Consider the following 15,787-nt stretch of genomic DNA (forward strand, 5'->3'; position numbering starts at 1 on the left):
TTAATTGGATAAAAAATTTTTATTAAATTGACTAATATGTATAACATGTTTTGAAGCCATAATTAACATTACCCTCAGGTCAGTCTTACGTATGCTATTCGTTTTCTACTGGCTATACAAAAAACAGAAAAGGCAGTGCATTTGTCACAATCCGAAGTTCATTCACGAAAGTTGACCAATAGATGGAGCTATACGCGCAAAAACCAACAAAAGACGAAGAAAACCACACGCCTGTTCTTTATTAGTACGGAAAGCAGTGGTCAAACAAAGGAAGAGGGATGTTTAATACAGTATCTGGCATCCCGACTACGCAGTGACGTAACCATTGACAGCCAACCAGCGCGACTCCAGCGTCGCAGTGACCCCGTTGACCCCGCTCAACCATGGCGCTGCTCTGCAGATCCTCAGCGTTACTTCTCAGACGCAGTAAACTGCTGCCTCCTGCATTAACAGCAACAAGGCAATGCAGTTCAGGTAACAGAAATCATGTCTCCGTGAAATGAATGGCTTCTTTTTCAGTGTCACTCGAGTTTTGCTCTGGTTAGAAACTTGCGTCATTTTCCTGCGCTAGTTCTGTGACTCCTGACTGTTGTACTGGTGTCTGGGACTTTATAATGGAAAAACTGAGCTTTATAGTAGCCGCAGTTGCATTTCTGTGCGACTGTTTACAGTTGAAACATATGTAAGAATAAAATAATATAGATACAACAATAGTGCGCATACTAGAGAGATCTCCACAATTAAAAGCCATGACAGCTCCAATGAGGTGATATATATGCTAAATCAATACTGTTATGAGTTATTTAAAAATTGCATGGATCCATTGTGAGTTAGTTTGACCCCCACCTTCATCTCTACTGCAGGTGGCCATTATCAGTACATATTAGTTGACAAAAAGGGTGAAAAGAAGGATGTTGGCTTCATCCAGCTGAACAGACCAAAGGCTCTGAATGCTCTTTGTGATGGGCTTATGATGGAGGTGGGCAAAGCCCTTGATGCATTCGAGGCTGACAGCGAAGTGGGAGCAATTATCATCACCGGAAGCGAAAAAGCCTTTGCAGGTGTGAAAACATCTTGTGAAATTAGTTGGGTGTTTTATAGAATTGTTTTGGACTGATTGTGTTTTATTGATAGGCTACTTTTGCTTTCATAGCTGGAGCTGATATTAAAGAGATGCAGAATCGAACATTTCAAGAGTGCTATGGAGGAAACTTCCTGGCACACTGGAACAGGGTATCAACAGCTAAAAAGCCTGTTATTGCAGCTGTCAATGGGTTTGCGGTAGGTCAAATATTTAAATGCATTCACTAGAAAGACTCTCCTTGAGTGCTTCAAGCTTAAATATAAATTTATTTTTCTGTCCAGCTTGGTGGAGGATGTGAGTTTGCCATGATGTGTGACATAATCTACGCTGGGGAGAAAGCACAGTTTGGACAGCCAGAAATCCTGCTCGGGACCATTCCTGGTACAATAACACATCAGGGTTTTTGTTTATTATGTTGATTTAATTGATGAAGAATAACCATGAATGGGAATGCTAAAAAACAAGGCAGCTGAAATGACATGATTTCTTTGGCTCCAGGTGCTGGTGGCACTCAGAGGCTTACAAGAGCAGTGGGAAAATCCCTTGCAATGGAGATGGTTCTCACAGGAGACCGAATCTCAGCTCAGGAGGCCAAACAGTCTGGTTTGTCTTTCACACTATCTTTTGCACTATAGCTTCTTTCTTCTTTCAATTTAAGAAGTGGACTAATGTATTCATCTTTATAGGTCTGGTAAGTAAAGTGTTTCCTGTGGATCAGCTGGTATCAGAAGCGATCAAATGTGGAGAGAAAATAGCTGGCAATTCCAAACTTGTCTCAGCCATGGCAAAAGAAGCTGTTAACGCAGGTAAGAGTTTCATTAAAGAGATAGTTGATACTTTTATTGTTGAAAAATATTCTGCTCATATTTCATGAATGACTTGCTTTAGGTTCATGCATCCAAATCTGATTTAAAAATACATATAGTCCTATGCAGCCATTTAGAAGCTGAGTTTTGTTTGATATTTAATTACAGCATTTGAACTGAATTTAGCTGAGGGCAATCGACTTGAGAAAAGATTGTTCCATGCAACCTTTGCGACGGTGCGTCACTTTTTTTCCACTTATTCATTTCCTTTTTTGAAGAAAAAGATGACTTCATTCTTGAACTTGCTGTGTTCTAATTTTCAGGAGGACAGAAAGGAGGGCATGACTGCTTTTGTCGAGAAGCGAAAGGCTGCTTTCCAGGACAAGTAAAATTCCAGTGAAAAATATGGTGATTTTTAAACCATGGTGTTTAGTTTGTGATCAAATGCTGTTATTAAAATACTCTATTTTGCCTTAATTTTCTTGAAAAAACATCTGGATCTGTACTTTTGGGTTGACAGATTTACATGTAGTTCAGTGAGCTCACATTTAGCTTGGTTTATACATTACCCATTTCTTATTAATGTCTAGATATTGTTGATTGTCTGGTATTATCACCTTGAAACCTTCTTTGCTGATACACCATAAATAGAGGCATCCAGTACAGTAACTGTGTAATTTAAACACTCAGTCATGCTTTGTACTAATATACTCTTTAGCAGTTAAGAGAGAGGAAATGGCATTGCCATAACCTTTCTAAATTGTTTGCATTTACTGTGCAACACTGTTGAAGGTTTTGCAAAAACCCCTCTGATTTGATTTTGTATGTTGACAAGTTGATTATTTGACTAAAATTCATTGGGAAAAGACGTCACAGCTCCACTTAGTACACACTAGGTGGTGCTGTGGGTGTATTTTCAGTCACTCGTGCGGCTTATTCATTGATGTAGCCTAATAAAGTCGCTGTAGTAGTATTTTTGTCTTTTTTGTTTAATGATATATCTGCTATTTGACTAATTATTTCAGTGTAATGTTAATATTATTAAGTGTTTTCCTCTGATATAGTGCAAAATGGGGTTTTGGAGGACACTGCGAACTATAGTGTATACAGTAATGCAGGTTTCGTGCGGCATAGAGAAGTTTGTTTATAACCAACGACAGAACCAACATATTCATAGCAAAAACTCTTAATCTAACATTGTTCTTAGTTTTTTTTTTTTTTTGGCATATCACTGTATGTAGGCTATAAACGATTATTTATAAATAACTAGCATTTTCAGGTTATTAATATGCGGTTTTTCATTTATTTTTTAAATGTTACTTTAATAAATTGCTATTTGTATCCGTTTTTCAATAGCTTAAATGCAATTTATGAAATATCGCAGCTTTTTAAACTGAACTGCTCAAACTTTCTAGTTGCTGATGATTAACTGTAATGTCGTTTAATCATAACTTTCATCAGTTGTCAGGTTAAAGATCACCAGAGAACTTGCAACCCACTTTTACGCATTAAACGCTGACTATTTTATGTGAAATACAGCGTCCAGAAGGACCACAGCAAATGTAATTAAAGGAAGAGGCTATTCATCTGAATTGCACATCAACTGAGAGCATTTTCTCTCTTGAAAATCTCGGCTTTTTTCGCACGGCGTCTTTCTAAGCACTCTCAAAAGTCCATAGCCTAATTGATTTTAATTTTCTTTCAATATTCCCTCAGACTCCAGCTTTCTTCTCAGCCCCTGGAACAAAACTTTTAAAAGGGGAGAAAAAAACTTTCTCTCCACTCACCGCAACAGCACAAAGGTCTCCTTAAAGACAGCAAAAGAGAGGTTCCACTTTGAAGTCTATCCCCTGCTAACGAAAGGTCAAAATAATAAATGTAGACCGAATTGAGGCGCTCAGCGCTGACAAAAGGGGCAAAACGTTACATTTTGGCAGAGGCAGCTCCTCATAGCGTGATAAACTCATTTAAAAAAGCAGAACCAAAGATGGAGCAGCATGGTTCCTCGGTCAAAGAAAAGAGCTTTGAACTGATCAGACGGTCTCGGCTCCTCCGAATGTCTTTTCTTCCATCAGTCTTCCATCTTTCCACTTTCACTCTACATTTCGCAGCTGCAAAGCCTCCACACACCTCTTTTGGAGCAAATTTCCCTGAATTAGCCTACAACCACATCACCAGCAGTTCCTCTTCATCAGTAGCAGCTGCACGTCTAGGTGTCGTTCTTCATTTAGACGCGAGTTTAACTTCAATTAGCTTTCTAATTTCTTTTTTTTCCAAATAAATGTCCAACTAGATAGGACAAAAAATCTCACATTTTTCTTAATGACATTACAATTTGAGTAGACATTGAATACTTTATTTTTAGCATTGGATCTTGTGGGAATTTAATTTAACACCATTGTCGAACACAGAGTCGGCAGCATAAATGTACAATTTCATGCGCAGAAGTCCTGTGCGCGCGGATCTTTGAAAATCAGTTTAAAGTGTTGTACTTCCAGTCACACCGCAAATGATGGCTTGAGTAGCCTACAAGGATCTTTCCTCAATATTTTAAACTATAAGTTTTATAAGTTGGTTCACACTGTGCGTAAAATTACTGCTTAGTCGTCATTCAGAGTCATGGATGGAAATAATTTGAATGAATAATGATTTTGAAAACACCTGTTGATCTGCACTATTTTAAGATCTATGCGGATATTACAATTAGGCTTCTCTAGCGCTGCCACTGATGTTGTTTGGTCATTTTAATGGTTTGCTAATGAATCATTTATATATTTTTTGAAATGTAAATTCAAAAATAGGCCAACTAGCCTATATATATAGGCTATATATATAGACCTAATATATATAGTCTAAAAAAACTTGGCTATGGACCGGTCGAGTGGATGTTTATGGTTACCTCTCACGCAAAGGCCATTTCTGTTTGCTTTGTGATAACTGGTCATTTTTATTATTTGCTTTGTGGGAATCTGAAATCATGCAGGCCTAATTTTGACTCAAATAACAGAATAAGTTCATAAATTTCTGAAAAGGCAATGCTTAAAATTAATATGCCTTCTCATTCTGAAACGTAAAGTAACATTAGAGCTATATGAATAACCAATCGTGCTTAAATGTGAAATAAATAGTTAAAACTAGGCTGCAGTTATGAGTGCCCAGAGGTACGCAAATTACGCAGGCTATTCGAAACGGAGGTTGCGTTAGAGACGTACTCTACTCTACATTAAAGGATCACATGATTCTCCACAAACTCTCTCGTGGTCTGTCACTGCTGTCACTGCTTTGAAATGGTTATACTAAAAGGAATCCCGTCCATACTTACGCCTGAATTATTGTATGCTTTGGCGCAAATGGGTCATGGAGATGAACTAGGTAAGTCCTTAATAAGATCAGATCGAGCGTCACGCCAGCCTTCTGAAGCCTGAAGTTCTTGTGTCACGCATGCGATATCTAGATGAATATAAGACGATATAGCTACCTGTTAAGATAAATATATACTGTCATTGGTTTATACAAGGTTAGATACGAAGTCAAAACGCCACGGATAAATCCTAGTTCGTGCAGTAAAGTGGGAAGTCACATTGCTTTGTACCGCGCAACTTGCGCTTTCATTTCGATCATCAAAATGTCACTCAAAAAACTTTGTAGGCTGTCTCTCATAAAAATGTCACATTTTTATTATCTCTAAGCCAAAGCACATATCCGCATATTCGACTCCCGCTGATGTTGAAAAGCGTTGATTTTGTGTCCGTCTGTAGTTTGAGTGGATCTGGTTTGTCTTATGAGCTCAGACGAGGCATCAGCGCAATACAGTTATAAGAAATAAACTCTATACGTGTGGATTGTCATGTATCACGTTTTTGTAGTTCTTGCAGTCGCAAATTTTCCAACCTCATCTATTTGTAAATGTGGTCCAGTGGAGATAAGATCGGATGGTATGTGTCCTAAAAGCGTCTAAACTTTAACAAAATGTAACAGGTATTGTTTCTACAATAAAACTGTTAATAATTATTACATGCACTTTCGTAGTTAAAATATATTTTTTTTTGCACATTTCTTACGCTGTTTAAAATAAATCTCATGTTAATTTTTTATGGTTTTACAGAAGAAATGATAACTGATCATTTGTAGCCAAAGTTATTGTAGTTCCAGATGTAGGCTACTCAGCCCAAAATAATTCTTAATATGCAAATTACATTTTTGTCACTGATTGCGATGCATTTAGTTGTTTAATCAAGTATATGCTTTTACTTTTTAAGGTGTAGGTATACCAGAACTTCTGAAGGCAATATTGGAGCTTTTTCCTCTGGATACCTACGATGATTCGGTGGGTAATAACATTTGTACCATTATCTGGCATTTTTGTTAATGGCTAAACCACAAATTTCACCTCCGTTTGTTAATGTATGTAACTTATCATAATTGTAGATTGTGTCTGTCACTAAATAAGGTCTGATTTGTTAGGCAGCTGTCATGGACCTTGTACAGAGTGACAAATGAAAGGGGCTGAAAGTGCCGGTATGGGACCAGTAGTACTCTGACCTCCTGAAACAAGCAGGATCAGATGTAAGCTATTATATACATAAAGGGTCATAACTCATATGATGAGGACTATTCATCACTGCTTAAATTATATTTTACCAAACTAGGTTTTCAAAGGGAATACAAATCATGCGTCCTGGACCTAAAATTTTATCTCAATAATATAATATTTTACTTCAAATTTCATATACATACATACACGTGTGTGTGTGTATGTAAATATATATATATATATATATATATAAAATCACATTAACAAACAGTCTTAAAATTTAGTATGCTTTTTTTTTCTTTCAGGGTAACTTCAGGTTTGTTGAGCGGTTTGCATTTTATGAGCGTACCAAGAAGGCATTTGCTGTAGTGGCAACTGGGTGAGCATTTCTATTTATGATCTTTGATGGGTCTGTTTAACTCTTAAATTATTATATATTTATATTTAAGAAAAATAATAATTATGGATGATCCATAAATCTGTCTGACAGGGAGACTGCACTGTATGGAAATCTCATAATCAAGAAAGGTGTCATTCCGCCTGGTGAACAGTGCTGAAAGAAGGCTGTTTGGTACAGTTTTGCAGTGCCAGAGTTTTTACACCAAATTATAACGCACATACAAAATACATTTATGTATAAAAATAAAAACAATTGTATATATAAAAAGTATGTTAGTAATTTAATGCCATTCTTTTATATTTTGATTGTAAAATTACTCTGCTCATAATTGTTCAAAAAGTTCAAAGAATTTCTGTATTTTCTGTAATGTGATGTTGTAAAATAAGCAATAAGACAATTTCTTTAATAAATAGATCAGAGAAAATCATACAATAAAAAAGTTTGAAATGAAAGTCAGCTCCGTTTAACCTTTAAAGATTTAATCTTGAAGTTTAACTATAACTGGTCAAATTTAGCTTTTCATGTTCAACAGGTGTAGCTCAGTCCCCACCTGCACATTTCATTTTGTTGCCTATTGTTCTGTGAATTAAAAGCAGCTGAATTGAGCTCTCTGAATGTTCTCATGTTAGGACTATGGAAATGTGAAATGTTTGTTTTTCTTATACTTTGCCTTAATAAATACTTTCTACTTTTAAATAATTTTATTAAAATGTATTTCATTTACTCAGTTATTTCAAACTGATTCAATAAAAAAGTGATCCATATGGCTTATTAAGGTCACAGTCTTCTCAGTTTTGATGCATGTTTTCTTTTTCTGTGTTCAGTATTTAAAAAGAAATCATGTTAAAAACATTATTTTAAGATTTAAAAAATAGAGAGCATTTAATTAAAAGCACACATAATGAATTAAAATTCAGTATTACAATCCTTTAGACGTGATATGACTTATCTTATCATTGCTTATGATAAAGGTAATCCAGGTCTACCTCTGGCTCTGTGTGCACCCTTTTGGGGCGAATGAGGAATATATTCATCGGCAGAGCCTGCTGGTCAGACTGATGTCCTTTAACATCTGTGTGGTACAGGTCGTCTTTGTCCTCTTCAGGGCTTGAGTAGATGGGCCTGACATTACCTTCAATTACATTCTTCTCTCCTCTCATTGGCTCTTCAGCTACATCAAACATGCCGTGGTATAGATCATCCCTATCTTCTTCTGGTTTGTCATACATCCGTACCCGATCGTGTCCCAGTGGCTGAAAGTAGTTTTCAGGCTGTTTTGCATCAGCTGGATGTTTTATGTCAAAGGAGTGGTAGAGAGCATCTTTATCCTTTTCAGGTCTGTCATATTTCTGCTGTATTTCTGCTTTTACGGCTTTCCAGGTCAACATGTTGGGATCGATGTCAGAATCTGTAATGTCCATGTCCTGTGGTGGCTCCACCTCCTTCATTTCCAGGATCATCTTCCCATTGGGATGATCAAAACTACAATGGACAATATCTTATTTCAATGATTTGTAAATATTCTTACAGATTTATTATATACAGACCAATTTAGATCCTTCACAGTGTGCAGAAGGCAAGGCAATACTTACTCTATAGTGTCCTGAACTGCTTTGCCCAACACTTTTTCCTGCAGGACAAATGTAAAAGTAAAAATTTAAATGTATACACTTTTTATGTGTAAAAGCAACAAGTCAAACATTAGCAAATAAAAAATTATTTTTAAATAATTCAGTTAAAAGATGAAAGGGTACTGCCAACTCAGAAATCAGATTTATATATTAGAAAGTTAATTAAAATTAATTTTAAATTCTTTACATCCTTTTCATCTTGATCAAAATGGCAAGAAGGGTCAGGGCAGACCTTGCAAAAACAGTTGTAATTAAAAGCGATACAGCCATTGTTTATTTTTTTTTACTTTTGTAACTTTAGACAGTCAAAATATTTAGCTGTAAATTAAGAGTATTCATATTAAATGTAAAACTTACCCTGGGCCTGTATGGCTTGGCTGAAGTGCTGAACAGCAGCACTGATAGGCAGACTACCACAGAAAACCTTTAATGTGGCAAATAAAACATGAGTGTTGAAGCTCATACTTTTAGCTTAGAGAAAAAAATATATATCCATGTAACCGTGAAGCTCATCAAAACTCACCTGATCATAGTGGTTCCTCACACAGTGACAATCACAACGAAATATGAATGTTTTTTTACATGGAGCTGATGATAACTGTCTTACCTGTAATAAAGATCAAAGTTCAGCAATAAACTGACTGGGCCTGAAATCTGTGCAAGGAATTCTAATGTCGCTATTTTTATTTATTTATTTATTTTGTCATGTGACTGTGTGTGTGTGTTATACGCTATAATTGTTTTATAAATGTATTATTATTATTATTATTATTGCTTTGTCGTTGATATAGGCTAATGGTCTTCTCCTAGGCGATTAATCCTTCATTGAAATAAACACATATGCAACTCAGTCAACGCTGCGTTTACAGATCACCCGATTATTAAAACAATTTGGTATTTTAATTTCTGTACTTCATTCCGAACACTGATATTATGTAATCTCTATCGTGATACAGGAAGCAAGACACTCACCTGTCAACATAAAGTCGAAGTACGGTACAATTGAAAACAGATAGGTTAATCATTCGCAGTTATCTGACCTACAGTATATTGCCGAAGATTAATAAATGTATAGCCTTTCCCACAGTCATTTACACGCGCATAATTATAATGATGATGACTGTGTGAAAGGCTAGGGAATCGGCCTTTGGACTCAGTTCGAGAGTTATAGGCTATTGCAGACTATCTAACGTATATGGAAAATATGGAAACATGTTAAGATCGAATATTTAATAAAATAGCCATGATTTAATAATGACACGACTAATTCGCAATAACGTTAAACGTGGCATTTTTATTCAACACGAAAATCCTAATGTTTTGGTTTTAAAGATGTTTGAGACAGACATCCGACAACTACGCGAGCACATGCAGTAGGGTCAGGTTTGGGTTGAGGATTAAGGATTAAAGGTTAGTTAGACTTCGGGATTCTGCCAGGGCTCCAGCCACCCAAGTGGTGCTCTTTTCCCAAGCATCAAATAAAAACACAACCCTGCAGTCACGCCACAAGATGCACAAGAGCTCTTGAAATGATATCCATATCAGTGTAGTCATAACGTGTGTGTGAAAACTATAAACTATCTGTTAGCCTACAGGTGACTAAAAGGAACAATTTTTAAAGCACATGCTGTTGACTTTGGACTTCTGTTTGTGGAGTGAAATTGTATAGCTGATTTGCTAATTAGTCTAAAGAATAACAAAACAGGAAAAAGACCTGAAGCTCAATGTGAATGTTATGATGAACTGCAAAAAAATCATGACCAGGTTCAACACTTTAAAAGTGGAAATTATATATTTTGTGCTGCATTTACTGAACAAATTAGTTTAGATCATTTTTGCAAAGTAACATTAAAATTTTGTAATCCAGGGCAAACAACTGCAGCCAATAAATCACACTATAAAGCCTCTGAGACCCTGAATTGGAGTTGATTCACGTTCCAAAAATTGCTGCATGATAGGCCGCACAGCATCATGTTTGTTCAGAAAGCCTCTTTGAAAAAGCAATTGCTATCCCACGGTGACTAACGGCACCCGTGCAGACGCTCTCATCTCCCACGAAACTGAGTCAAAAATCTGTGCAGCAGCAAACAGCGTCTGACTGTGTGGCATGAAACTGAGGGCAGACGAGCACTCTGTGATCTTAATGCCAAGTGCTTGGCCGCATTATTGGGCTTATTGCGGGATCAAGAGCGAGATGATGTTTACTCACGGCTCGAGTGCAGACAACTTGAGTCACGGTCTCACTCTCACCTGGAAGGCTGTTTCAAAAGGCTCTCAGCACAGGAAATGTGGCACCTGAGTTCCTCGCATGAGGAATTTATTCCAGTCAGTGTATTAACAAAGCCTTCAAGGCATCTCTGTAGAAAACATTCTCCTTTTCTCACCACTGTGACTGTGCATACCTGTAATTAGACAGATTGTGATTTTAATACAGCCGAGGCCTGTGGGGCCCCATACTGCGCTTTGATGCTTGTTTCACAGCCATAATACTCAAGTGGTTAAAACAGAGAATGATCAAACCTGCTTGGTTAATGAATACAAATTATGGCATTATCTCTGGAGATACATAGTCTTGTGGACTGTGTTATGATGTCTATTTGTTGTTCTAAATGAATGGAGATTTGTTTTGTGACAGTATATATACTCCCCTCACAAACCATGACTAAAGAGAACACGTTTGCTTATTTGGTAACTTTATGAAGCAAACTTATGCTGTACAAACCACAGGAAATAGCATAGAAGGAAAACATAAGTGTAACTTATGGAATCTGAGAGGATAATGTGTAAATCAACTGAATGTCTGTCATGTCTTTTTTTAAACAAATCCATTTTAAACAATGGATTATTTGTTTAGAGAGAAATTCCATCCCAAATATTCAGGGCACATATAAAGAAACATGCTGAAAAATACCACACTGAACTTAACAAGTTTATCAAATATGACTTTTAAGTTAAAAGGTATTAAAGCATAAAAAAATAATAATAAAAAAATACACTTCTAAATACAACAGTATATATGGTAACACTTCATTTAAGATGTCCTTGTTACACGTTACATGTACTTACTAATATAATAATTATGCATAATTACATGTAAGTAACCCAAACCAAACCCTAATCCTAAACCCAACCATATAGTAAGTAGATGTAGTTCATTAATATGACTCAGTACTTAAATGCATAATTACACTGTAACAAAGACACCTTAATAAACCTAATATATTAAACAACCTTATTCTATAAAACAGTGCTGTTGCCTTCCATTTTAAATGTGCAATTCAAATGCAGTAATACACCATATCAAAATGGTAACCAAAAATATATATACTAAAATGTATTTGAAATATATTCATTTAATATTCAATTTATTTAATTTTATATTTACTATATTTATTTAATCCTAAGTACACTACAAATACATTTACATGTTTCTGTGCTTAATAAAAACACCCTGCATCTGTATTTTTAGTATACTGAACTGGTATTATTAATGTCTGCTAAATTGGAACAACTACTTAATACACTTTAATTGTGCGGAAGTACTGCTGAAGTCCTACTAAAGACATACTTAAGTATATCTGATTGTTCTAAATTGGAACTAATACAAGTATACTTCAGGTACACTTTAAAAATCTTGCATTTAAAGACCAATATTATTCAAAGATCATACAATCCTCATCTATGACATTAAAACACATTTTATACTTAGCCTAATTTTAAGAAATGTCCATTGTGCACAAGTAGTACTCCAAATAAAGTTTAATTATAATTTTTATATCAGTAAGAAACGTCAGTAAATATGTTAATAGAGCTGAACTATACTTAATTTGAAATAAACGTATTTGAAACAGATTAGGTTTTTACTAGGGAAGTCTTTAGCTTTTGTCACTTTTTGCGGGGTATTTTCTTGCAGAGTTTAAATGAGTTGCTGCAGCGTTTTTATGCTTATGAGGGTTATTATTATAAGGTCATGAGGGTTATCAGTTATCTTAATGATTACTTAAAATAAACAATAATCGTTAGCATTATTACACTTTATTTAGTGTAAATACACTTTGTTTATCAGAATAATATTTTTGTTGTGTGTGTGTGTGTGTGTGTGTGTGTGTGTGTGTGTGTGATCACCTTTCTGAAGTGAGCAAATAATCTCTTTACACAAATATGCTGATTCTGGTTAAATGTTTACTTTATCTTTGCAACTGATTTTCTTTACCCAGAAGTCCCAATGTAATGTTATGTGCTTTTTAATATTGTAGGTCATTCATAGTTTGCTAATTCTACAGATCATTTTATTACATTTTATAATATTTTATTTTAAAAAGAAAGAGTGAAGCACAATGTTTCTTAAAATAACAACCCTCAAAAGGCCTCTTTTGTCAGAGTGTAAATTATCTTGCATTTCAAAATATTGTCTATAAATAAATTATTGTCTATTTACTTTTATTTAATACTAGGTTTCCCAAGTTTTGCCTTCTATTCTTGTGCACTGGCAGTCCACTAATTTATCTTAATAACAGAATAAACTCAGGAACATATAACTTAAAATAACATTTTGTGCAAAGGGGCATCAATAGTAATTTCTGGTCCTGTCAGAAATATGCTACACGCGGCTGATGAACAGCCACACCCAGCCAAGCTGGATTTAATTAAATTGACACTGCTGTGCCTTTTCTCTCCATCAGCCGCACAGTTGCTGAGTGACGGACTGTAGGAGCTAATGGCCCACGGCATGGAACTAAATTAAGTGCTACAAAGTATTTATTGGGGCCAGTTATGTGAACCTAGTGCTTGATAAAGCACCTTCTCTTGTTGCCAAGGTAATCATGGTTTGTATATAGAAACATTTCGGGAGAGAGGAGCTCTAGAGTGGTTGTGTAAAGATCAAAGACAAGACTTGGTAAACAAAAACTAGAATAATCGGCAGCATCTCATGATCAATAAAACATGAATGTGCCTCATTAAGACAACTGCTAATCATGCCCACTGAAATTTCATTTCATTGAACGTCAAATAACAAAAAACACACATTGCTGACCATGCATGTAGACACTTGACTCACTGTAAATCCAAGTTTCAAATGTTTATGTACTCACTGTCGTATAAACCCCTATTGAACAGTTGGTGGGTAGTCGTCACAGCTATTGGGTTTCCAACCATTAAAATCAATGCAAATGTATTTTCTTGACCCCTCTGCCATAAATGAAGAGCATTCGCTGAAATGCAAAAACATACAAACATTCAGTATCTACTCAAAAGTTAAAATATGCTTATAGAAAATGCTTTGTGTATTTAGACAGAGCTCTTCAGAAGTGCCTAATGCAACAAATTTACTACTAAGAACTAGCTGATTTATTAATCAACACGACTACATGAAACCCTTAACCACAAATGTCAGCAACATCATCGCAGCCATATTTCTATACCCCAAACACGCTCACAAACCATATGTCTTGTGTAGACATGATGAGTTATCAAATCTAAATGAAATATCTTGATTTAACAGCAGCACAGACATGCATTTTTCTCTCATAACTTTCAAGGGCCGACTAGATATGATCTCATTTACTCAAAAAATATAAACCTGGATTTATTTTTCTTGGGCTCGGTCCAAACTCCCACTGTGTATGTTCTTCTTTGAGTCTCTCCAGGAATGTTCCAGAACTCTGCGCTGCTCAGTCACTGCGGCTAACAGAGAAACACAAGTTCTGTGTGAAACTCTGCCTGCGCTCACCGTCGCCTACAGAGCGCTACAGCACATGCCTAAACTATATATACGCCACACAACACTGATTGTTTTTACTATCATTGCAGATGTTCAAATAAAGCAGAATTAACTGCAGTATGGCAATAATACACCTTTTGTTGCTGTAGATGTCAGAGGTATATTCAAATTACTGAAAACTAAACATATTCGGTGTGATTACAGTGATGGTATTCCTTTTCATATTCTGTAAACCCTCATTTTAAGCTTGGCCGTCACCAAATAAATGCAAAGTCAATTTTTAATTTTCACTAAATCTGTGGCCACAGTGAAAAAAAGCTGATTGATTTATTTGTTCTGGCTGTACATTAGCAGTTGAACACTATTTGTTTTAGTTGGTCAAAGAGCAGTCTGTGGCATTGGACTGAGACAAGCATGTTACCTACATTCCTTCATGGATGTAACCCTAGTAAAATTGCGCGCCTCACTTTAGGAGTCAATGTGTCACCCAAATCTGCCTCTGTTCAGCATCTCGCCAATTAATGTGGATGAATATTTTGACGTGTCACTGTAAATCTGTGAAACCACAGGTTGTATTGAATTGTCAAAGCCAAATATACTTTGGGTACATTAAGGGCTAAGTGGCAGAAAATTATATTTACTGGTTCATGCTCTCTAGTTCTAAAGGACTTAGTTCATGCCAGATTTGACTGAGTTTGATTACTCAGCATTCATGAACCCCCTAATTTTCAGTCCAGCGGATGACGGTGCATTTGAACACGTTAACTGATTTACTGCTGATGGTGTTTTCATCTCGAAGCAAATAACAAAAGATATTTTCTGATTCTTTTCTGACTGATATCTTCATTAGTAACATTTTATTTTACCTACTGGTCAGGTCTGATTTTAGACTAGTGGCACAAATTGTAGCTAAAGATGTATTTTAAGCTACAATTCTCACACCAAACCTTCTCAAAAAAGGATTGTGTAATCAATTGTGTTATTAAAATAAATGTATTAGAAATTCTAACCAAATCACTTTATGCTATGTACAGCAAATGTATGTTAATGAATTTATAGCTGCAACAAAGTTACATTATAGCTGTATAATACTTTTTAATTGTTTGGTATAATTTAGAGATTTTTTTATTGCACATTCAAAACAAAATTATTCTAAAGGTTTCTTGTTTAGTAAAAAAAAAAAAAAAAAATCAGTAAAGGAACAATATAAAATATACATTTTTGTAGTGGTGCTAGTGAAAACGTTTTAAGTTAATTAAAAATTTGCAAACGGGCTCATTTACTTAAGGACGGCAGATTAACAAGTAATGTCTCTGATTCTGAGTAATAGCTTTAAATAATCAGACATCTGTTACAATCTGAAAATCTTTACAAATCACATTGGCTGGAGGTACACCTTTGCGTTTGTGAAAGGGGAAGTTGTTTGGAAGTCGTTCAAAAGTTTTGTGACTGCAAATGAAAAACAGTAGCAGACATGAACACCACTAACTTCCTCCTCTGAACGAAGGATGGCTCCATGTCGTCTACTTCTACTGTATGAAGGTTTGCCTATATATTGGATCCATGTGTGTCAGTTTTCCCTTGGAGGCTTGGGAGACTCCACTTTCTAA

The 15,787-nt window shown here is 35.6% G+C and overlaps 2 protein-coding genes and 1 pseudogene across 3 annotated transcripts; 2 read left to right on the top strand and 1 right to left on the bottom strand.

Annotated features, from left to right (window-relative positions):
- The first annotated feature begins 235 nt into the window (after positions 1 to 235).
- Positions 236 to 2,863, top strand: LOC306882417 (enoyl-CoA hydratase, mitochondrial-like). Its single transcript, XM_079437018.1, has 8 exons — positions 236 to 474; positions 864 to 1,061; positions 1,154 to 1,281; positions 1,366 to 1,465; positions 1,583 to 1,687; positions 1,771 to 1,890; positions 2,059 to 2,126; positions 2,214 to 2,863. Exons 1-8 carry the CDS (start codon positions 384 to 386, stop codon positions 2,277 to 2,279), a joined length of 876 nt encoding a protein of 291 aa, XP_079293144.1. The 5' UTR covers positions 236 to 383; the 3' UTR covers positions 2,280 to 2,863.
- Positions 2,864 to 3,118: 255 nt separating this feature from the next.
- Positions 3,119 to 7,102, top strand: LOC306882177 (fucose mutarotase-like; annotated as a pseudogene). Its single transcript has 5 exons — positions 3,119 to 5,262; positions 6,150 to 6,217; positions 6,355 to 6,456; positions 6,730 to 6,803; positions 6,915 to 7,102. The product of its transcript is annotated as a fucose mutarotase-like (transcript).
- A 623-nt stretch (positions 7,103 to 7,725) lies between these two features.
- On the bottom strand, positions 7,726 to 9,551 carry LOC306882418 (uncharacterized protein). The gene is made up of 5 exons (XM_079437019.1): positions 9,428 to 9,551; positions 8,979 to 9,062; positions 8,813 to 8,879; positions 8,417 to 8,454; positions 7,726 to 8,306 (listed from the first exon to the last, which is right to left on the bottom strand). Exons 2-5 carry the CDS (start codon positions 8,984 to 8,986, stop codon positions 7,778 to 7,780), a joined length of 642 nt encoding a protein of 213 aa, XP_079293145.1. The 5' UTR covers positions 8,987 to 9,062; positions 9,428 to 9,551; the 3' UTR covers positions 7,726 to 7,777.
- Positions 9,552 to 15,787: the final 6,236 nt, after the last annotated feature.

Source organism: Barbus barbus (genome assembly GCF_936440315.1).
Source record: "Barbus barbus genome assembly, chromosome: 16".
Taxonomy (NCBI): Eukaryota; Metazoa; Chordata; class Actinopteri; order Cypriniformes; family Cyprinidae; genus Barbus; species Barbus barbus.

Coding starts and splice junctions, on each gene's coding strand:
- LOC306882417 (XM_079437018.1), top strand. CDS start 384: ATGGCGCTGCTCTGCAGATCCTCAGCGTTACTTCTCAGACGCAGTAAA. Junction 1,282..1,365: donor CAGCTGTCAATGGGTTTGCG/GTAGGTCAAATA, acceptor TTTTCTGTCCAG/CTTGGTGGAGGATGTGAGTT. Junction 1,688..1,770: donor TCAGGAGGCCAAACAGTCTG/GTTTGTCTTTCA, acceptor TCATCTTTATAG/GTCTGGTAAGTAAAGTGTTT.
- LOC306882418 (XM_079437019.1), bottom strand. Junction 8,455..8,812: donor CCAAGCCATACAGGCCCAGG/GTAAGTTTTACA, acceptor TTTGTCCTGCAG/GAAAAAGTGTTGGGCAAAGC. Junction 8,307..8,416: donor GCAGTTCAGGACACTATAGA/GTAAGTATTGCC, acceptor TGTCCATTGTAG/TTTTGATCATCCCAATGGGA.